This window comes from Pelmatolapia mariae, linkage group LG4 (genome assembly GCF_036321145.2).
Source record: "Pelmatolapia mariae isolate MD_Pm_ZW linkage group LG4, Pm_UMD_F_2, whole genome shotgun sequence".
Classification (NCBI taxonomy): domain Eukaryota; kingdom Metazoa; phylum Chordata; class Actinopteri; order Cichliformes; family Cichlidae; genus Pelmatolapia; species Pelmatolapia mariae.
In genome coordinates, this window is record NC_086230.1 from 29,887,318 (window position 1) to 29,911,402 (window position 24,085).

General features: G+C 41.5%; 1 protein-coding gene and 1 long non-coding RNA gene across 2 annotated transcripts; one reads left to right on the plus strand and one right to left on the minus strand.

The window, feature by feature from the left end:
* Positions 1-12,448: 12,448 nt before the first annotated feature.
* Positions 12,449-13,509, minus strand: LOC134625576 (uncharacterized). The gene is made up of 2 exons (XR_010093736.1): positions 13,373-13,509; positions 12,449-12,784 (listed from the first exon to the last, which is right to left on the minus strand). It is a non-coding gene; the product is annotated as an uncharacterized LOC134625576 (long non-coding RNA).
* A 98-nt stretch (positions 13,510-13,607) lies between these two features.
* LOC134626783 (uncharacterized) lies at positions 13,608-20,511 on the plus strand. The gene is made up of 5 exons (XM_063472707.1): positions 13,608-13,712; positions 15,707-15,773; positions 17,874-18,464; positions 18,557-18,676; positions 19,503-20,511. The coding sequence occupies exons 2-5, from the start codon at positions 15,760-15,762 to the stop codon at positions 20,509-20,511; spliced, it is 1,734 nt and encodes a 577-aa protein (XP_063328777.1). The 5' UTR covers positions 13,608-13,712; positions 15,707-15,759.
* The last annotated feature ends 3,574 nt before the right edge of the window (positions 20,512-24,085 follow it).

Sequence of the window (24,085 nt, forward strand, 5' to 3'; positions counted from 1 at the left end):
AATAAATTGGGTAGCAACCTTTGCGTTATAATTGGATTCATACAACTTTGAGTAGAAATTACAACAAAATTGAGAGATAATTTTTGCATCATCACTGACCGTACCATTTATATTCAATTTATGAATAGCATTGGCTTTAGATCTACGTTTTTCTAAGCGGAAAAAATAAGCAGAATTCTGCTCTCCCTCCTCTATCCATCTTTTTCTTGAACGAACAAAAGCTCCTTCAGCTTTCTGGCGGTAGAGCTCATCCAGTTTAGATTGAAAGGACCTAAGATGTAATCTATCCTCCTCCGAGACCTCGTCTGGTGGGAGTTGATATATTGCGGAAATTTGAACAATTAGATTTTCTTCTTCTGCTGCCCTTGACTTAGCTATTTTTGCCCCATACTGTCTCAACATTTTACTCGTCTCAAATTTAAAAATGTCCCAGTTTGTGCCATAGGAATTCTCAATATTAGCCTTGTGTATAAAATGTTTTAACAGTCGTGTGATTTCAGATTTTACAATTGTATGGCTCAAAAGCGAACCATTTCATTTCCAATATGAGGATCTATTAATTGCAATAGTTGGAAAGAGGTGCAGGTTAATATATATTGCTCTATGGTCCGTAAGTGGAGTTGTAAGGATATTGACCGTGACACTGTCCTTTGATAGACTACTTGATATTAACCAGAAATCAATACGCGATTTCCTTGAACCAGAACGGTTACTCCAGGTAAATGATATATCGTCAGGAAATTTGTCTCTCCAAATATCTGTTACATTAAATTTATCCATAAATGTTTCCAATCTCACATTTTTTCTAAAATGTTGTGCTGGAGGCCATCGATCTATAGTGTCATTTAGTGAAACATTAAAATCTCCTCCAATTATTAAATTTGAACTGGGATATTTAGAGAGCCAAAAACGAATCCTTGTATCTAAAGAGTCAATTAATTGATCATTTTCAGGTTTGGTATTATAGCCATATAAATTGACAATTATGAAAATGGAGTGATTGTATTCTACTACCAGACAAATATAATGACCCAAAGAGTCACAATCTGAATGTAGAACAATACCTCAGAAGCTACCTTTGAGAGTTGTGACCCCAGCTGACCCCTCTGTGGCATGCAAATACCAAACATTTTACACCTTTACGTTTACAGATCTGTCTCAACCCCCTGGCATTAAGGGAAACAATAGAAAATGACAATTAAGAAAACAAAAAATAAACAGCTAGAAATTTAAGGAACCAATATTGTGTGCTTAACAAAAAAATAAACCTCACTAAGGGACTGAGCATTGCAAGGATGAAAATAGCTCAGCAGAAATACAAGAAATATTTTTTATGGTACAACTCAGGTGCTGAAACTTAAAGTGTCCTCGAAATATGAACGAAGCATAGACTTAATGATCCAAAACGTCAGAAGGATCAATGAAAAACATTCAACCAAGTCCAAGCAACTGTGCAACATTGTAGGGATTTTATTCCTTAGCTCCCCCGTATTCACCTCTCATTCTGAAGACGGGAAAACTTCCGTCCCATTAACAAAACCCCGGCATCCGACGTAATAGGCCTTTTTATTTTCTCTGCGAGCCTTCTCAATAATAGGCCACAACTTGCTGCGGCGCTCCCTCTCTTCTCAGGAAAGGTCCTCAGCAAACTTCAGGTCCCGGTTCTCCTTTAAGAATGGAGATGTCTTGGCTGCTTTCCACAGGCCATCTCTGGTTCTGCTGGAGATGAACTGGATGATAATAGGTCTGTGTTGATCTGAGTCCTGTGATTTCCAGTAGTGCTTTATTCCCAAGACTAAATGAAATTGTCCTCTGCTGCCGTGTTGTTGCACAATGAAAATGATGGAGGTTTCAGAAACAGTCCGGCCCTGGTTATTGTCTCAGATATGACGCTAGTCTTATCCTGTCTGCTTCTGTGTGTAGATATGTAATATGCATATCCACATAATTATGGATTATTATAATTATGATATTTAATAAACACACACTGTATTTTAAAGAACATACATTAAGAAACTGATTGTATTAAATTTTTATTTCAAATATATTTCATTATATTTTCTGTCATCATTTTATTATAGATTAAGTGCAAGAGTTGTTAAGTGTGGATAATGTGAGTACAAGAAAATAATTATTATAATATGATGTGTTAAATTTGTTTAGATCAGATGAATAGGAAAGGATTTGTCTGTGTGTTTCAGTTTGGTTTAGCTGTAGGCCTGAGAGTGTGTGTAATTGTTTAGAGAGAAAGGAATTTATGGTCTGGTGTCATAAAAGGAGACAGGAAGCTACAGTTGGGGGGGTTGCTGATGTTGATGCTTGTACCTCTAATAAAAGTTCATAATTGCCATAACTTGGAAGTAGGTTTGCAGGAGACTCTCCACATGCTGATCTGTAAATGTAAAACAACAAGAGGCCAACGACCCAGTGGATGCAGAGTGGGGGTCTCAATATTTGTAGTTTGTTAACTCTGTTTTCTATGTTGTGTAGAGGAATTTGGTGTAGCTTGGGTGAGGTTACTTTTATGACCCCCAGGAAGTCACAGACACACCCACAGTGCTTTAACTGTTACGCTCCCACACATACATACGGGTACGCGCACACACAGGCACTCACGTGCTCGTGCATAGACACAGACAGAGTTTGCAGAACACCATGGGGGTTTTATGATGGGGTCACTTCTATAAAGCTGGCTGTAACTAACAAAGGAGTGAAGATTTTGCAGAGGGACACCGGCCTGGCAAGTCTTCCCTTCTAGAAGAATTCATGCTTAAATAAAGATGAATAAAGGTTTTGTGAAATAACTACTGAGTTCCGTTGCCGTCTCTGGATGCCTTGAGGAATAAAAGAACCGAGGTGAAACGGATTTCGTAACAATAATTAAATAATAGTTTATTGCAATAGCAAATTGCGCCTTGTTCTCAGATGGACAGCAAGTGGAGAGTGATAGATGAGATGAGGAGATGGGAGGAGGAAGAGAGGCAAAGAGTGATTCACAGGCAGAGCCTAGTTTATTTACCACAGTTTTTGTTGCCTCATGGTTCCAAGCGCTTTCCCCAATCTTTGCATTTTGTTATTATCTCAAAAACACTTGTTTAATCAGCTACCATCTCTCCTATGGAAGTTTTACTGTCTACAGTCCCAGATCAACACAGCCCTGCCCTCCAGCACTATCAACAGCGGGAGCAGCAGAAACCCCTCAACAGCAACATTTTACCCCATCAGGTAAAACATAGGCTATATTTGCTTTGCCTTATCGCCACCTCACAACACTGATATAGTATGATGCGATCACATATTAGATTCTTGATGAATGTGTGTTGTTGCTATTCAGCCTGGTTGAATGTGCCCCTTTTTAACTTGAGCACCCGCCCAGTCACCGTGAGGGAGAAGCTGTGCACTTCAGACATCGAGCTTCTGGCTGTTTCCCTGTGCCCCTACTACCTCCTCAAGAGAATTCCCACAGCTTTTCATCATCTTGGCCCTGACAACATCAGCAGTGGAGTCCTGAGGCACTGTGCAGGGCAACTAGGAAGTGTGTTCCGGACTCACTGTTAGGATCCACTGATTTCGTCACTGATCAACCTTCAGTCACGTAGGAGGTCAGAGCTTCATGTTTATGGGATTAATGTGCAGTTTCATTGAATCTGTATTTATCTGTAAACAGGCTTCATACGGGTGCTTGAAATATGTGATGTTTGGTGCAGTTTTCCTGTTTTGTGGGGAAGAAAGGCTTTTTAAGTCAACCTAAGATGATTCGTTTTCATTTTCACATGGTCTTAGTGAGGTGATGCAAAGTGAAACATGCTTTCTCTTTGTTTTTTTCGGCCATGTGCTGGGAAAGCTTGAACATGGACCTTGAAAGTGCTTAAAAAGTGCTTGAATTGGAGCCAGAAAAAGGCGTATGAACCCTTGATTGGGAGGTATATAATATTCAAATTGAAATATTATATAATATTAACAACATATTTTTAAACATTCTTTTAATCAAATATGTTTAAAAGAATGTTTGTCTTTGAATCCAAATGTAAACAATTGAAGGGCAGCTCAACACTTTTGCACATTACTGTGTCCTGTTGAAGGAAATACTGACAGATGTTTGCTTCATACATGGATTACAGAAGGAAAGAAAAGAGAAGAGACTTTTTAAAAATCTGTTTCAGGTTAGAGGGTAACCACTGTGCTGTCTGGGCTCATCAATATTTTGTAGATCAGACTGCGTAGTTGTGAACTGAGTTTTGTAACTTTGTGTTTAGCATTACAGTGGCTTGCAAAAGTATTCGGCCCCCTTGAACTTTTCCACATTTTGTCACTTTACAGCCACAAACACGAATCAATTTTATTGGAATTCCACGTGAAAGACCAATACAAAGTGGTGTACACGTGAGAAGTGGAATGAAAATCATACATGATTCCAAACATTTTTTACAAATAAATAACTGCAAAGTGGGGTGTGCGTAATTATTCAGCCCCCTGAGTCAATACTTTGTAGAACCACCTTTTGCTGCAATTACAGCTGCCAGTCTTTTAGGGTATGTTTCTACCAGCTTTGCACATCTAGAGACTGAAATCCTTGCCCATTCTTCTTTGCAAAACAGCTCCAGCTCAGTCAGATTAGATGGACAGCGTTTGTGAACAGCAGTTTTCAGATCTTGCCACAGATTCTTGATTGGATTTAGACACCAGACAGGTCAGGGATAAAGTTATTGAGAAATTTAAAGCAGGCTTAGGCTACAAAAAGATTTTCCAAGCCTTGAACATCCCACGGAGCACTGTTCAAGCCATCATTCAGAAATGGAAGGAGTATGGCACAACTGTAAACCTACCAAGACAAAGCCGTCCACCTAAACTCACAGGCCGAACAAGGAGAGCGCTGATCAGAAATGCAGCCAAGAGGCCCATGGTGACTCTGGACGAGCTGCAGAGATCTACAGCTCAGGTGGGGGAATCTGTCCATAAGACAACTATTAGTCGTGCACTGCACAAAGTTGGCCTTTATGGAAGAGTGGCAAGAAGAAAGCCATTGTTAACAGAAAACCATAAGAAGTCCCATTTGCAGTTTGCTACAAGCCATGTGGGGGACACAGCAAACATGTGGAAGAAGGTGCTCTGGTCAGATGAGACCAAAATGGAACTTTGTGGCCAAAATGCAAAACGCTATGTGTGGCGGAAAACTAACACTGCACATCACTCTGAACACACCATCCCCACTGTCAAATATGGTGATGGCAGCATCATGCTCTGGGGGTGCTTCTCTTCAGCAGGGACAGGGAAGCTGGTCAGAGTTAATGGGAAGATGGATGGAGCCAAATACAGGGCAATCTTGGAAGAAAACCTCTTGGAGTCTGCAAAAGACTTGAGACTGGGGCGGAGGTTCACCTCCCAGCAGGACAACGACCCTAAACATAAAGCCAGGGCAACAATGGAATGGTTTAAAACAAAACATATCCATGTGTTAGAATGGCCCAGTCAAAGTCCAGATCTAAATCCAATCGAGAATCTGTGGCAAGATCTGAAAACTGCTGTTCACAAACGCTGTCCATCTAATCTGACTGAGCTGGAGCTGTTTTGCAAAGAAGAATGGGCAAGGATTTCAGTCTGTAGATGTGCAAAGCTGGTAGAGACATACCCTAAAAGACTGGCAGCTGTAATTGCAGCAAAAGGTGGTTCTACAAATATTGACTCAGGGGGCTGAATAATTATGCACACCCCACTTTTCAGTTATTTATTTGTAAAAAATGTTTGGAATCATGTATGATTTTCGTTCCACTTCTCACGTGTACACCACTTTGTATTGGTCTTTCACGTGGAATTCCAATAAAATTGATTCATGTTTGTGGCTGTAATGTGACAAAATGTGGAAAAGTTCAAGGGGGCCGAATACTTTTGCAAGCCACTGTAAGTGTTGTGGTGCTGATGAAAGTCCTGCTGGCAGAAATGACCTTCAGTCAGAAAGGTTGATGATCTGGATGAAGGATCACAAACACGTGATTGCAGTTCCTGCTGCAGAGGGTGGAACAACCAGTTATTAGGTTTAGGAGGCAGTTACTTTTGCAGATAGGGCAGGTTTGGAGAGTGTTTTTCCCTTTATAAATGAAACCATAATTTAAACAATACTTTTTGTAATATCTTTATTATCTTTGTCTAAAATGCAAACAAGTTTTATCATCTAAAACATGTATCAAACAGACAAATATGCAACAATATCACACACAGACCTGTTTCAGGTGTAAATGTAGATAGATGATGTCAGCCCTGCAGTGTGATGTCAGCCCTGCAGTGTGTTCATACACTCGCTGAAAATGTTTGTAGCAGAGGACAGGGTAATACCTGGTGCTGCAGGTTACCCCAAACCAAGCTGATCCCTCCTCCCATGATTCACAGCTGGAAAGGGATCTTCTGGATCTTCCCGCCCACTTTGGCCCTTTGAGCCCGCCCACCTCATCTCGCTGAGCCCTCTGAGCCTGCAGCTGCTTTTAATGAGTGGCGTGTGCGAGCCTCTCTGTTGCAGTTCTGACATCCTTCGTTTCAGGCCTTTCGTTCTCTGCCATCGTCGCCAGTCAGCAAGCGTCCGCCCCGTCCATGTACCCGCCCGCACGGAGGTGAGAACGGTGACACACACACAAACACACACACACAAACACAGAAAGTGTTTTAGTTTTTTTGTTATTGCTTTTTCTTGCTCCCCCCCCCTTTTAAAAAAAAACAAAAACACACCGAAATCTCGCTCAAGCTCAACGTAAAACAAATGGAGAAATGTGCTCATGGATGTGGATCCATCGATTATTCAGTAATATGTGGCCTTAAAAAAGAACTGACCTGCCTAATGTACTGCAAAGCACATGTACATATATTTCAGGATCACTGTAATCTCAGTGGCTTTAAATAAACTTTATTTTGGAGTTATATATTTTGATTTTGGGCAGTTTTCTTTAGGAAACAACTTTTTCTAGTCATTCACATTTATTTAATATGCTAAGTTAAGTTTTGGGCATGTGTGGCACCATGATATAGATGAATACATGAAAATTGCAGCCCCCCATTTTATTTTTATGCTTCATGTCACTTCCTTTTGGGAAAAACTACTCTTTGTGTCTATTTTGCTGTAATATAAGTTCCGCCAGCAGAGGGCGCTCGGTGTCTTACACATCAGTAGCCGACACCTCGCTAGAAGAGTAGTGCAGAGCTGGCGCACCAGGTAGTTCCTGATACCTGCTGTTTCTCTATTTTTACAGGTAAGCTGGGTTCCAAATAATACATATGCGATAGACAACAGTAGCAATCGATCAGAAACGTAAAAGCTAGAGAGCCAATTCACGAGCTTAAGGGTTGATAACGGTGAATCACCACCAGGTGTTGCAAAATCCACCTTTGTTAGAGGGAAGTCACCTTTGTTAGATAGCAAAGTATTTAAAAGTGAATTTCATTTCATTATGTATCATCTGAGCATGCGCAGAATGATCCACAGTGCTCTTTGATCCTTTTTTTTTAAATTATTATTAAACTTTATTGAGAAACAGTATACAGAACGCGTATACAACCAGAGCAAAATTAACATATGCCAGGGGGTGTAATACAAAGAATTACATACATTCAAATAATTTGTAATTACTACAAATGGTAATAGTTTTCATAGCATTTTGTTAAGTGATCCACAAGTCAATTTTATGTAACATAAAACATCATTGACTTCCGGCGCCCCCGTGTGTGGCAGCCTGTTACAGCAGCTCTGCTCATTCTGAGTTTATTTCTTTCTTATCTTTTCTTCTCGTAATTTTTTATAACTAACGTATTAGTAATTAGACTCTGCAACCATGTTCTACCGTTTTGTGCTAGTTCTGGTCGTTTTTCTTAGTTTTTTTTCTACTTTTTTACCCGTGTCTGGGGACCCAGAGCAGGGATCCTTTGTTTACAGTAAGGATCAGCTGTTAGCGCTGCATCCCGCAGCGGTACTGCCGGCGGACAGACCCGACATTCCCAGCGAGCTGAGGAGGAAAAGACGGGGGTGTCGTGCTGGGAAGGAGCGCCGTCGGCCGAGAAGAAGACGTTATCGACTATCTCTTCCTTCTGTAATTATTGGAAATGTACGGTCTTTGCCCAATAAAATGGATGAGCTCACGTGCTAACCTGGTCACAGAGGGAGTACCGGCAATGTAGCATCATGATGCTAACGGAGTCGTGGCTAACACCGCTAACTCCGGACACGAGGGTGACACTACCGGGATTCCAGCTGCTGCGAGCGGACAGGACGACAGAGAGCGGTAAGAGGAAAGGAGGGGGACTGGCAGTGTTTGTGAATGACAGATGGTGTAAACCTGGGCACATCACTGTGAAAGAACAACTCTGCAGCAGAGACATTGAGCTGTTAGCCGTTAGCATGCGTCCGTACTACCTGCCCCGGGAATTCTCGCATGTTATCGCGATAACAGCGTATGTCCCCCCCTCGGCCAACGCGGATGCAGCCTGTGACACTCTCCATTTTAAAACCAAGTTAACGCTGAAAGTGCAAACATCACTAATGTCACATAACTTTGCCGACATGTGGCCAACAGTAATGTTTTAATGTTCTTCATTATTAAACATAAATAAGTGACATCATATTCAGTACTTACTTTTAACAGTTCACTCTTCAGCCGCTCCCTTCTGCCGTATTTTGCGGCAAAATTATCCACACCCACCGCTGCGCTATGAATTGTGGGATATATGGGACCACGAAGCGTGCACCGGACCAAGCTTGATATTTGGGGAAATCGACGGAGCATTTGCAGTATGCATTTGAAGTACACTTTGAATTGGGACAGCCGTCGTCGCGTGGCGGTGACGTATTCGCACTTGAAATGCGTACTTCAAGCGTGCATACCCGGAATTGGGACACAGCCATAGGGTTACATTTGCTAAGCTCGGCAGTAGGCGTGTACTTACTCGGCCATCTTGGAACGCCCCCCCGCTCTTTGATCCTTTGATCTTCACACAGGACCATTCTGACGTCACGGTCGACTTCACGTTCTCTGAGTCCTTAAATAGGGGAGCTGCTTAAACAGTTTACATTGGAGCATTTTCAGAAACAGCCATTTGTTTTAGACAAAGCTAATACGTATTTAACTCTTGACACCGTGCTTTAAACCTTTAAAAAATGTCACGGGAATCATTAAATAACTTACCTTCTGGAAACAATAATGGATTGGAAACACTCAGGCTACGGCTTCAGGTTTTCAATATGAGAGCGGCTCAGCTTCATGAATTAGTAATTCTAAGTTCTGAGTACAACAGTACAATTTCTACTCAGCTGTCTAGCGTTAAAAGGGAGAGAAATCAAATCAGCCAAGAGTTTAAAGAAAGTAGGAGAGCTCAAAGGGAAGAGATAAAAAAAATGTGGGAAGAAAACACAGAACTCACAACAAGGTACGAAAATATAAAAACAAAAAACGCAGAACTCATGAGAGAAAATGCAAAACTCAGAAGAGGGTACGAAAATATTACAAAAGGAGACGCACAACTCAGGGAACAGAATGCACAACTCAGAATAGTGTACGAATATTTTACAGAAGAAGACACAATACTCAGGGAAGAAAATGCAAAACTTAGAAGAGGGTACGAAAATATTACAAAAGAAAACACAGAACTCAGGAAAACTGTGGAAAATCATCAGCCCTTAGTGGAAGAAGCACAGTGTATAATAAATAGCAATGCTCCTGAAGCCGAGGAGGCTGAGACCCATGGTTCGTGGTGTCATGGTGCCAAACGCCTACTTAAAGTAGGTTTAGGTCTTGCCATTGTTGTTCCTGCAGCTTGCTGGGCCATCTCAAAGCTTTTCGGCTAAAGTGAATGTCCCACTCTGTGGGATCATGATTATTATCATGATCCCACAGAGCTATAATTAACCCTGGAGAACTCATGGGGTCAGAGCCGACCCCATTGGTTTTCTAGGGAAACCATGCGGTCAAATTTGACCCCATGGGTTCTCCAGGGTTAAAAAACAGTAATGATGTTTTCCAGCCACAGTCCACCTTCATCCTGGCGTTGTTCCCGCTGGTGCAGGGTCCACTCTTCGGCAAAGGTTTCTCCATTTGCTTCTGTCCAAGGCGTCCTCAGGTGATGCGTTGACGGTCTTAATGTCTTCCTTGATTTTGTCCATCCACCGTTTCTCCAGTCTGCCTCGAGGCCGGCGCCCTTCTGGGTCGATCCTCATAGCCATTGTGATCGCTTCGAATCACGTGTCCATACCACCTCAGGTGGGACTCGAGCATCTTTTGGACTCCAGCCACAGCCCACCAACCTGTCATAAATATTCTGTGCTCTCCTTTATGTTTGATTTTATTTTGCCCCTCACACCCCAACCAGTCATGGCAGAAGACCGCCCCTCCCTGAGCCTGGTTCTGCCAGAGGTTTCTTCCTGTTAAAAGGGAGTTTTTTCTCTCCACCGTTGCCAGAGTGCTTGCTCACAGGGGATCATTTGATTGTTGGGGTTGAATTTTTGGGTTTCATTTAATTGGCTTTAACTGAAAACCCTAAAAATTCAGGTGAGGGTTTTACATAGTGGAGAGCACTACATTTGTTAACTGCACTTTTTTTATTTGTAGTTTTTGCCGTGCTTCCTACTACAAAAACTACGAATAAAAACCTTGCAGTTAGCAGCAAATGAAAATAAAGAAACACATTTTAAAAGATCCACTGCTGCTCTGTGTGTTTACTTCAATGAACAAGAAGATTATAGATTGTCCAAATATGTGAGAGTTTTAAAATTAGCACTGCATTTACTGTGGCACAGATCGTTGAGCAGATCGTGTGTTGATCTGAGTCCTGTGATTTCCAGTAGTGATTTATTACCAAGACAAAATCAAATTGTCCTCTGCTGCCGTGTTGTTGCACAATGAAAATGGAGGTTTCAGAAACAGTCCGGCCCTGGCTACTGTCTCAAATATGACGCTAGTCTTATCCTGTCTGCTTCTGTGTGTGTAAATATGTAATATGCATATCCACAAGTTTTATAATCTAAAACGTATCAAACAGACAAATATGCAACAATATCACACACAGACCTTTTTCAAGTGTAAATGTAGATAGATGATGTCAGCCCTGCAGTGTGTTCATACACTCGCTGAAAATGTTTGTAGCAGAGGACGACGGGGTAATACCTGGTGCTGCATATAATTAAATTTTTGCTTGATGCATAAAGTTAAGAGATTAAAACTAATAAAACAAGTTTTAAAAAGAGACTTTTCCATTTGATTACATTTTGTATGATGGATTATGCAGAAAAAGTAGAATTGGGCTGAAAGATCCATCGCTTTATCACCTATTCAAGTTGTAAATCATGTTTTTAAAAAGTAACTAATTAATTAATTACTTTTGAAAATAAGTAATCAGTAAAGTAACGGGATTACTTTTTGGGAAGTAATCAGTTACTGATTACTTTTTTCCAGTAACTTGACCAACACTAGTGGTGACGGCAGCAAATTCCTATGAACATCACCTAGGGCTGTGTCACTGTACTAGGCATACAATGAAACTCTGAACAGGGTCTTCCTTTGTGTCATTGTTCTTGTCATTTGCTTCATGACCACTTCTATAAGACTGCTGAAGTGACTCAACAGGTGGGATCATAACAGCAGTAAGACAACTGGATTCAACACCTTTTCCACAGAGGGGTTTTCTGCAGAGATGAATGGACAGTAGAGGAGCCATAAGTATCCCTCACAGGATAAAGGCCTGAAATGAGGTGATGGGGATTGATAGAGGCCATAAAACAGGAGTGGTGACAGGCCTGCAGCTTTGAAGAGAGCTGAGACCCATGTTGACAAACAACAAAACCAACTAGTATGTTTGAATTCCTATTCTACATACCTTTGGACTCTGGTCTTATGGACAGTGACGGAAACAACTGGAAGAGACATTTATGACGCCCTGCCGAACTGAAACCACTCTGCACAGAAGATTTGTGATCACTGCAGAGCTGGAATGATTTTGAAAATGTTCATTTCTGGTTTGACTGTAAACAATTCATTTGTTTGCTCATAGGATGCAGTTTACCATTGAATGAGATCAATGAGGAATACGATGACTGCTGATACATTTGTCAACTGTGTACTCCTACAGTAATTTAGGGTGATTAACAGATGTTGAGTATAAAAATCTTTTCAGTGAACCTGTCAGAAATAAGGTGTCCATAACTGGGAACTTTTCTAGCATAAATGTCAAACAGGGCGGAAATGTCATACTGACCTCCAAGGTGATCTGCAAAATGTTTGAGTAAATGTAAAATTACATTTCACTGGAATGCAAAAAAAAAAAAAAAACCACACTATGTATAAACTTATTTTGCATTGTGTCTTCAGCAGCTGCATGAGAGACTTTTGTAACGTGGTAAAGGACCAGGGCGCCTGACTGCAGCTTCATAGAAAATGAGCAATCAGAAGTGTGTGTGTGAATAAAACACGGGAAACCAAAATAGAGCTAAAAAATATATATATATTATGTTTGTTATGAGAAATATATAGACAGATGTACAAAAAAATATATATATGCATATATCACAAACAAAAACAATGTTGACAATATAAAACAGCTTATTAGGTTCCAAAAGGAGGTGGGATGAGGTTTAGTCCAGTATGAGATCACTTTAGTTTCATTGACCTGTGAGAGGTCATGTGTCAACAGTTCAGTTGAATCCAAAGGTTCGCAAGTCCTACCGCAATGCAGCGGTGGTCGGGTGGCTCGCCATCCCGCGCTGATCAGGGCTGATCGCGGGGAAGAAAAAAAGAAAAAAAAAAAAAAAAAAACTAACCTAAACAAGGTCAAAAACATAAATTTTCATTCACAGAAGAAAATGAAACAGCATTCTACTGCTGTGACAAAATAAATCCATAAATAACAACGTCAAGTAATTAATGCCATGTTTCATACAACAATCAATAACCAAAACATCTCTTATGACTTTAAAAATTACAATTACAAAACAACATTCTCATGGGTCCCATCAAAGTATATTAGCAATTAGGCTAATAAACATTATCCAAAGCTTATCAAATACATTTACAAAACGCATTTAATTACAGATGTTGCGCAACAAGTTCAATAATCTAAATGGAATTTAACTCAATGCAAAAGTCTCATAGGCCGTTTTGGCATTTAATCAAAAAAGTAACAAAAAACATCCAAAACGGACAAAACTACAAAAATCAAATCACTCGATCAACTCTTGATACGTTAATTCAACATTCGGCCATAGTGGAATAAACAAAAACAACAATATTCAATAAATAAAACTAGTAATTGCACTTACTGTCACTAGCCTAGCATTAGCTTACCGGCGTTTTAGACTGCGCGACCGCGGCTCCGCATTTTCATTAAACCAAACAAACAAATAACTCACCGTTGATTCGATTGCGAGGTGGTGTAAAGATGAATAAATCGGCCGGGTTATTGCACGCTGTCAACTGGTATGTAGTGTATAATTTGTCGACATGTGACAAGTACGCCACCACAGGGACAACAGCAACCTGAGGAGCAGGGAACGTGCAGCTGATTGACCCGGAATTTATACAGGGTTCATTCCCGCCACAACAAAGGGATTGGCGGAAGTGGGGTCAGACGTTACCGTGGTTACACTTTCCCCTGATGAAGAACATTAGTCAGATAGACCTCTTCACGGATTTGCCTGAAAGTGACACACAAGACATGCTTTGTCACATTAATCAGCTCGATGAAATCAGGTAATTTGTACTGAATAGGGGTGCGTTTTTATAATGGATTTATCGATTAAAATCTATTCTGGCTTGGATAACGTGAAATCAATTCATTAAAATCCTGAATCGATTTTTTTAATATAAATTTATTTTGCCTGAAATGCCAGAATCTCTGGTGAAACCTCACAAAATTTCAACAACCACCAAACAGCTAAGACAGTAAATGAGAGCAGGTACACGGATTCTGCACAAAGACTAAACACACAGCGCGACCCGCGGATCAGAATCAGTGAGATGTCGCCTTTCTCACCTGACGGCACGGACACGGTCGGGGCTGAAAGCCGACAGCTCGCTGATTATGATCTGTCGGCGGGTCCGCGCTTTGTGTTCACGACCTTTTTGCGCTCATATATTAAAGCTGTTAGTTTGATCTCTCTCCGAACAATATTGACCGAACCAGCAGCAAAAGAAGCTCCAAACTACGCTTCACATAAACATCGTCATGAATTCACTCTGACTTTTACTGTTTTGCTTCCACCACGATGCACAGCTCTCTCTCTCTCTCTCTCTCTCTCGCTCTCTCTCTCTCTCTCTCTCTCTCTGTACTGCAAGAACAGTTTCCCGTCTAAAAATCAGTTTTCTTCATTATTCGCTTGCTTGTTACGCACAAGTCTACCGTTGTTTACAGCGCTGTCGGCCGCTGTTTTTTCCCCCTTTTACATTCTTCCGAAAACAAAACCTAATTTCTGCTGTTCAATACTGAACCAATTCAAACTTTTTAAAATTATGCAAAATGCAAAACGCTTAACCGTGTCTCTAATAAAATCGCTGTAACGTCAGAGGTAACGTTCATATGTTGATTAATGGTTTTCTTTCGTTTGTGATGTACTGCAGAATATTTTTTATAAAATCCCAGGCCAGGAAAAATCACCTTCATGTTTTTCTGTGTTTTATCTTCAGCTACTTTGACACAAAGGCATCTGCTGTGACGCTTACACCTTTAATAAAGTCTTGCAAGTGTCAGCTTCCGTTTTTATTGATACAAAAATATGTAAATGTACTGATCTGAATTATAATATTTCTGACTGTCAGAATTTCCCAGATTCAAATCGAATTGAATCAAATCGAATTAAATTGAATCGTGGATCGAATCGATTCGGGACCTTGTGAATCGGAATTGAATCGATTCTAGAAATCAGTGACGATACCCAGCCCTAGTACTGAAACCTCAGGTTTTGCAGACTTTATCATGTTGTAATGTATGTTTTAAAATGATAAAGTTGAAGTGTTTCCCCCCTTCAGTCTCAACTTTGTAAAAATAACAAAATAAAAACTGGTTTGGAATATTTTTACTTTCACCACCTCCCTCAGATCTCTCTTTCTGTGACCATGAACAGCTCCCCCAAGGCTATTATATTTAACTAAAACTAAACTTGAAACCAAAACTAGATGTGAAATCTAAAATAAATATCTGTTTCCCCTGACAAGGATGGACCCAAACTTCCGGATGGTGTTGTTGTTCCAAGAAACATAATGCTTACAATTCATCAATGAGTTCAACAGAGATTGGAGTTAAACGCACACAGAAAAGCAAAGTCAGTGATGTCCTCCCAAAGTTCATGAAATATATGAAGTATTCAGGATTGTTTGGCGATCAGTCATCCAACTGCTGACATAGAAGTTTTTATAAAGATATGTTCAGTACATCTGTTTCCCCCCGTACTTTGAGGTGGAGTGTTCGAGTTCATTTGGAAGGCAAACGTGGATAAAAAAAAAAAAAAAAAGCAGCATCGGATAAATCCTTGGCTGAGAATTGGGACAAAGAAAAGTCAGCTGACTGGTGTGGCTCATAATATGGAGAAAGGAAAACGAAACTTTTGTGACCGAGCAGTTTAAAGACTGAGTGGGTATGCAGTTATTTCAGCAGGTCCACTCGAGGTGTGGTATTGAGAGCTTGTTAATTTCTACAACAGCTGGACTGCGGGCTTCATATCCATCCTGTTCTTGTTACTTTTGTCCAGATAAAGGTGAGACCTCCGCGAGGACCTGAACACAACACACTGAGAAGAAGAAGATGTCTGAGGCAAGGTAAGGCGGCTCATGGTGCACGGAAAACTTTTAGAGTACATGTAGTGAAATACATATATGTACTGATTAAGTGACAGACTAGAACAAAACACGGAAGAAACGATTTTAAAGACACATCCAGCGACTTTATAAGAATCGTTTAGGAACAGGACCAGTGGCCGGACTTGACTGGATGTGATGATGTCTCACCAAGCCCTTTAGTACACAATGAGACTTGCGCATGACTACCCTGTAATTTTATGATGCTCTATTGTGTATATAGAGCACTGGGCCCTCTGGTGGTGGTCAGAGGGCCCGGTGGTGCCAGTGTCTGGCAGCCTCGGCTCTGTCAGTGCGCCCCAGGGTGGCTGTGGCTACATATAGCTTGCTATCACCAGTGTGTGAATGTGTGTGTGTGAATGGGTGGATGACTGAATGTGTAAAGCGCTTTGGGGTCCTTAGGGACTAGTAAAGCGCTATACAAATACAGGCCATTTACCATTACCATATAATGTTGAATATTAACTAAGAGATCAGTACATGTATTTAATGCCTGAGTATCAGGCACATCGACACACTGTGTTTTGTAGCCTGCTCCTCATTTGCTCAAAATGTATGCCCCGTCTAATTTATACAAATCAGACGCATCTGGTGTGATGAACTTTCACCACCATTGGTTTGAGATAAAGGAACTTGGGCAGACAGCTCACGTCTGTTCATCCAATCAGGCATAGCTCAGTATTGTACAGGTGTAACTGAGAACCTGTCAATCCTTAGTTGTCAGTTTCTATCAGCTCAGGCATCAAGCATCCAAAAATGGAAATAATCTGACCAAATGCCACTGTGGACGTGTAAATGTATTGATGGTTAATTTGTAACTTTAGCTGATAAAGCCATTTTCAAATGCTAAATTACCAAGTACAACATAAGCTCAGGGATAATTCATTGACAATATGCGCTGAAAACCAGTATTTTGCTTCATTCGATAGGCAGCTATTCAATAAGCTTGCAGGCAAGATCATGTTAGCCCAAGATTAAACAAAAATTCTTCCACGAATTGAGTTTTTAGTAGAAAACCTCTAATATTAGCTATTGCGGACAAAGTGCTACCCGTTTAGTACTACTAGCAAAATAAAATCTGAAGCTGAATCATTTCTGTCGGGATGTGGGGAAGGAGGACCCAGTCGCGGTACTCTGTGTCTAAGCAGTGTGCTTATTTACATTGAAAGAAACAATAACAATGAATCCCGGTGCTCTCCCGTGACTCCCATGTCGTGTCTTCTCAAAAAGTCCGTGCTCCGTGTTCTCCACTCTTGTGTGTACACACACCCCGTGCCTGCTGCCCTCCGATGTTCCACGCTCCTCCTGAGGGGAAAATAACAGAGGCAGCCGTCAAGACACTGTATTCCAGTAGGCATACACTCACAGACTTTAACTGAGCTAAGACTGACGTGAAGTCTCACGCAATGATCCCGCGTCGGTGGGAGCTCCATCGGTCTCCTAAATAGCTCCCCCGACGAGCCTGATCAGCAGCAGGTGTGTGTAGGTTCAGGCGTGGCCAATCCTTTAGCAGGACCACACCCATCAAGCCTGCAGGTGCTTGGCATCCACACACACATATACGCACACATACCTACACACGCCTACACATGCAATAAGAGGAACACCGGAACAGAAGCATAGGCTTACAAATACACAATAACAAGTCCATAACTGCACAGGGATCCTGGGTCGCTCAGACCCAGGACCTTGACAATTTTTGCGTTTGTGTTGGACTCTGTGCTGTGCTGGGTCATTTTGTGGACATGAGTGATTTGTGGATTCACACTTTGCTAATCTAATATTAGCAAACTAAAGCTGAACTGTAGAGGAGGTGGGCAGTGAGGCTCAACACTTTGAGATAAAAATGTCACATTAAATTGCTGTGAGTGAAAGTTGAGGAAGGTCTTATAATATTTGGGTTACACTCTAGTCCATTCAAACATTAAAAAAAAGCGTTTAAACTGTTAAAGTTGTTGTGTAGTGCACTTTATACTGAGCTCTGCAACCGAGCTGTCATGTACAAGTTTTGTTTGAATTCCCCATAGAAACCTCACAAACAGATGATGCTTTGTGTTACAGAAAGGAGCTACAGGAGACCTTGTGCCGCTACACCACAGGCACCCTCACCTACATCCACACAGTGAGAGCATTCTGTGAGATGTTCTCTAAATGGATGCCCTGCAGAGACACCGAGGTAGAAATGATGAGGGATATCAAAGATAGACTTGAAGCACTTGACCTAAACATCAACCATGTTACTAAGTCAGAGGAAAAAGGTAAAGCCTTTGTGGAGTATATGAAGAACAAGGTGACTGTGAATGTAGACAGCAAGCGTGCAGAGCTGGAGAAAGAGCTGGTCAAAGTGTTGAAGGACACTGCAAGTGGCCTGGAGAGTCTCAGCAGCTTCCTGGATGCAGTGGAGAAGCTGGCAGTGACCTCACTGCATGTGTTCAAGGAGAACCATGTGTTACACCTTCCACAAGGGATCAGTCCTGAGTATGTTCAGGCTGTCATCATGGCTGCACGACTGATCTGTCCACTGCTGCTGGAGTTTAAAAGAGACGACAACGCCTTCTTCCTTCCCAAACTCCAGAATGTGGAAGTGCTGGCATATCAGCTGGACAGATACATACAGACCTCCAAGATAATCTGTGAGAAGTTGGACAAAAGGTAAACAAATAAATGATATACAAAATATTAAGGAATTTTGCACATTAAGTATCATCTATTGTATAAAATAAGTTGACCTGCGTTCTTCACAGCTGCTCCAGTGACTTTGGTCTGAAGATGGCTGTAGAAACTGTGGTTGATCTTGATGTGGATTTGTCTGAGGATGACATACAGAGAATGCTTGATCACGTAAATCACCTTGATGAGATCAGGTGAGTTTTTCTGTTCCAAAATATGTGTCAGCGCAGAGCTTGTTTTGTTTTTTTAATCTCAGGGGTCAAATACTGCTGATGTCCTACAGGCCTGCATAAGATGTCCTTTGATGTTGGTGCTGTGACGTAGACATTGCCGCTGCAGTGAGACCGGTTTCACTCCTAGTGCATCAGGGATCTTGAACTCCAGGCCTCGAGGGCCGGTGTCCTGCAGGTTTTAGATCTCACCCTGGGCCAACACACTCCGCCCCTCGAGGCCTGGAGTTCGAAACCCCTGATAAATATGCTTGTTTGGACACTACACTATACAAAAAAATGATGTAGCTTCTGGATCTGTAAAGTCAAGCCAATGTAGATGTTTCTTAACCTCCTAGGACCTGGCGTCCACATATGTGGAGATCACATTTTGGGTTGTCTAGACCAAAATACAGAATTTTGCTCTACAAGGGCCTGATATCCACTTACGAGGACATTATACTGCCACTGCTCTATCGAAATTTAAAACGAATGTCCTCATATGTGAATCTCATTTCTCTCAGAAACAAAAATCAGGTAATTCTTTGTTTTTACATTCATCAGGTCCCAATCAGCCCAAATAGGAAAGAGAAATTAAAAATGCATGACTTGAAAGAGTTCGGGTGGTAGGAGGTTAAACCTTTAGTCTTGTTCATGGGCTGCAGGGGCAACCAAAAAAATGTTTTGTAGGACACATGACATGTTTTTGTTGGTCATGCAGCCTTAAAAACTAAACCTAAATATTGTTAATATTGCTATAACAGGCTAAAGTTTTAAAATCTGTCACCCCACTTTAAATTTCTTCTCTCAGGATGAACGAGCAGTTCCGAATGGTGTTCTTGTTCCAGGAGAAACCGTGCCATGGGTTCATTAGTGAGTTCGACAAGCGACAGCCCACGATGCTGCAGTTTCTAAAGGAGCTGGAGGAGACAGCTGTTCAGTTAGACAGAATGAATATGGGGGCAAAGATTTCCAGTGTGGCAGGCAGCTCTGTGGGGGCAGTTGGAGGTGTGCTGTCCATTGTTGGTTTGGCATTAAGTCCTTTCACAGCAGGAGTTTCTCTAGCTTTGACAATGACTGGAGTCGGGTTGGGAATCACCAGTGGAGTCAACAGTATTGTTACCACTGCAACAGAGGTTGGAGTGAATGCTACACAACGAAAGAAAGCCTCTGAAGTCTTCAAGAACTTTATGGAGGATGTACAGAGTCTCCAGAGTTGTCTGGAGGAGGTTACCAGTCAAACCATCGCCAAACTGGACGCAGTTGACCAAAATATGGTTATGGTTATGGTTATGGTAGTTGCCAAGATTGCAGCTACAGCTGTTCCTATTAGAAAGAGGATTGGTGCACTTGTTGATTTAGCTTCTGCTGTTAAGGTGTTACAAACTGAAGAGCTGCTCATGAGTGCTGAGAAAGTCGTGGCTCAAAAAGGACAAGCGTTACGTAATGCACCCAGGGTTGCCTCAGACATCCCAGATATTGGTCAGGCAGCAGCCAAAGGGACCCTTGCACTCTCCAAGTCAGCAAGAGCAGGTCTCATTGCACTTAATGCTCTCTTCCTCGGCATGGATATTTTCTCCATCCGTAATGACAGTATTAGTCTGGCTAAAGGCAGCGAGACTGAAGTCTCACAATTCATCAGAGCCAGAGCTGCACTTTGGAGTTCAGAGATCGACTCATGGCAGAAGATGCATGACTCTCTGAATAAAGGTTTGCCAACATCAGAAAAAAAGAAGGCTGTCCTGGAGACTCCAATTTATCTGGAGATGGAGGTGAAGAAACAGAGGGAAGCAGAAAGGGTAGAACCATCTGCTGAATGATTAAAAAAACTGCAATGAAACAGTTGTAAATAATTGATCACTGAAGTGCTCGACTCATGCTAACTGAAACTATGATCAGATCATAGTTTCAGTTAGCATGAGTCGAGCATTTAAGAATTACTTCCAGATATAGACATTTTTTTCTGTAATATAGTTCTGTTATTACACAGTAATTACATGAAGTTCTGGTGCAAAGATTTTAGAACAGATGAAATATTCTTGTACCAGTCTGACCAGTCTGCTGTGTGTGTACTGCACTGGTAATTTAACAGCAGCACTAATCACATGTAATGATGATAATGTAAATGTAGTCTGTTTCTTTTTGTATAAATACTTGTATCCTTAAATTTTCCCTCTGTTGATATATAAAGTTTTAACTTATCCAGTGAAATGTGTTAATATCCAGAATTGTTTTAGTGAATATAATTAAAAAGCTATATCTGTGGTTGATGATAGGCAGCAGATACTAGATGAAAACTAAAACAAAAAACAAAACAAAAAAATAGATGTAGTTTTTCTTGGCCTGTAAATGGTAAATGGCCTGTATTTGTATAGCGCTTTACTAGTCCCTAAGGACCCCAAAGCGCTTTACACATTCAGTCATCCACCCATTCACACACACACACACACACACGCACACACACACACACACACACACACACATGTGTCCAGAGTTCAGCTGAGACAGTGTCCTTCGCCCTGCCAGGCTAAGTAAACAGTCTTCCAGCCAACCCAGGTGGCCTTGCATAGAATGGGAAGAACAGTCTAAACACAGTCGTTATCTGGGTGTTGTTGTTCAGCTCCAGCCTAGAGACCGCAGCTGGCGCCGAAGGGGTCTCCGCATGAAGTGATGGTGGTTTTTACTTTAGTGCGAACAACTCATGAGAATTTCAAAGCTGTTCTAACAGTCCAACACTGGTCTCTCAATCTCCCGTTGCAGAGCCGTGAGCTTCTCCATGATGTTATCAACCTTACCCTCCGTGATGTTGTCATTCTTGTGCTCAAAGAGCCGATTCTGAGAACTCACGACCACAGTGAGCTTCTCCAAGATGTGATCCAATTTGCGCTCAGAGGTGTTATTCTGAGCGAGCCCCTCCAAGATGTAATCCAGTTTGCACTCAGAGATCTTATTCTGAGTATTCACGGCAGCAGTAAGCTTCTCCAAGATCTTATCCGTGCTGCACTCAATGAGCCCATTTTGAGAAACTCACGCCTCGTCCCATCGTTTCAATCCCAGCGGGCAGCCTTGTGGGGGTTTGAACAGCCAGTTCCGCTTTCTTAATTCTTCGATAAGTCAGGGCCAAGCCAGGTCCGATCAGCAAGAACCCTGTTATCATGGTTCCGAATAGGTAGATATCTTCAGCACTCAGGCTCACCCGAGCCCAGACTTCTCGTTGAGAAAAGGGTGTCAATTGCATTCAGGGACCAGTTGATCAAATCCATAATTCCTCTTTTAGGTTTTAGAGAACAGACTGTGAGAGAGTGTTCCAGGGAAAAGTAATACAAAAAACACGAGACTAGACAAGGACACAAGAGGCTAAGCAGGGAAGCTAAGGGAGAGGAGGAGAGGAGAAAAGTGTGACCGCCTTCGTCAAGAGCAAGAGACAGAATGTCAGACAGAATGAACATGGTGCTAGTGATGGCCATATGAAGCTTTCTGAAGCGCTGAAGCTTGTATTGAAAAATGATTCATGAGTCGAAGCTTTTCAACACATTCATCTTTGATGACATCTGGTGGCCAAAAATAAGAAGAACAGCTTGCATCTACAACTTCTAATGAACTGATACACTATGATTGTCCACTTTACAGAGCTGAATTGACAGGGGGGTTCTTGATGTTTTTTACTAGTGAAAATTAAAAAATACACTTTAATATAAAACAATGTACAACACAAACCTATAATAGGTTAGGAGTATGCTTATGCTGTGAGGTCCCTGCTTCCACTTGATTGTGTAATGAACCAGTGGACAGGTACGTTTATATATAATATATTATAACTTCTATTATATATACATATAATTATAACTATTTATATAGTGTATTTATTATGTACATTTTAGACTTGGGAGCAGAATTGCTGATAAACTGGTTTTTATTTAGAAATAGACAGCGTCCTCTATTCCTGGCTCCATGTTTCTAATTATGCTGCACATTGGTTCGCTATCTCTCACACAAAATCACCACCAAAACACAGCACAAATCCCACCTATGATATACTTCCCTATAATCCATTGAATCAGCCCATATGGAAAAGAAATAGAAAAAATAGTGAATCATAATAATGGACTGCATTTATATAGCGCTTTTCAAGGCACCCAAAGCGCATTGTACTCTCACATTCACACACTGGTGGAGGCAAGCTACAGTCGTAGCCACAGCTGCCCTGGGGCAGACTGACAGAAGCGAGGCTGCCATATCGCACTATCAGCCCCTCTGGCCAACACCAATAGGCGGTAGAGTAAAGTGTCTTGCCCAGGGACACAACGACCAGGACAGAGAGCCCAGGGATCGAACCCCCCAACCCCCTGAGCCACGGTCGCCCCGTCATATAAGGCTTGTAATAATATAAGGCTTACATGATTTACTCATGAAAGTGGCCACTGTCATATATTGTTTTAGTAAGTATCCAAAACATACATGTTTCATTTATATAATTTTTTTAGGGATCTTATATCTGTTTTCACTCTTGTATGCTTTTCATACAAGTTTCACACAAGACAGATACAAACTTTATATGATTTATATATATCTTTTCCATATGGGAGGTAGTGAAGCAGTGACGTGCTGAATGAAGCTTCGGAGGTCATTTATCATGTGACTCTGTTCAGACGTCTTGGCACAGTGTTTCTGAAGCAGTGTGTTGATTTTTTTTACACATGCGCCCGAGCTTCAGCTATAAACGGGCCATCACTACATGGCGCAATATCACTACTTTTAGAAGTAAATTTTTCCAAACACTTACATTTACATGCATTTATTTAAATTTCCTTTAGTAGGGTTAGGAGTCGCCACCTCAGCATGCAGACAAGTTCTGTCGAGTCTTGCTAATGTCCTACTAATTTAATTCAGGTGTGTTGCAGCAGGGACACATTTAAAAGTTTCTGGACACCGGCCCTCAAGGACTGGAGTTTGACACCTGTACCTTACAGAGGAGCCACACCTTGAGATGTGGGCATGGTTTATATGTGGTTTTATCATTTTTAAGACACAGAGAACGCAGAAAGGCCTTGCAGAAGTTCTTGTGGCAATTCAAACTGAACAGCTTATGAAGTGCAAGGAGAAGGGTTCGAGAACCTTAAAGTTTAGTGTCCTCTATAGTTCAGTGCAGGCTGTTTCACTCAAGCAGTTTGTTTTTCAGAACCTGCACCTTCATGGATAGGTTGTTCCCATCCAACTCCATCAGCACCTTCTGAAGAAATTCAAATGTGTATTTCAGGTGCTTTGGGTAGCTCAGATTTAGACTGTAGGTGTCCAAGCAGGAGGGCACATCACTAAGAGCTTGCAGCACAGTGCATCCTTCTATGATGACACTTAGGTGTATCTGCAGAGTTTGCTCCTTCATGTCTGACAACA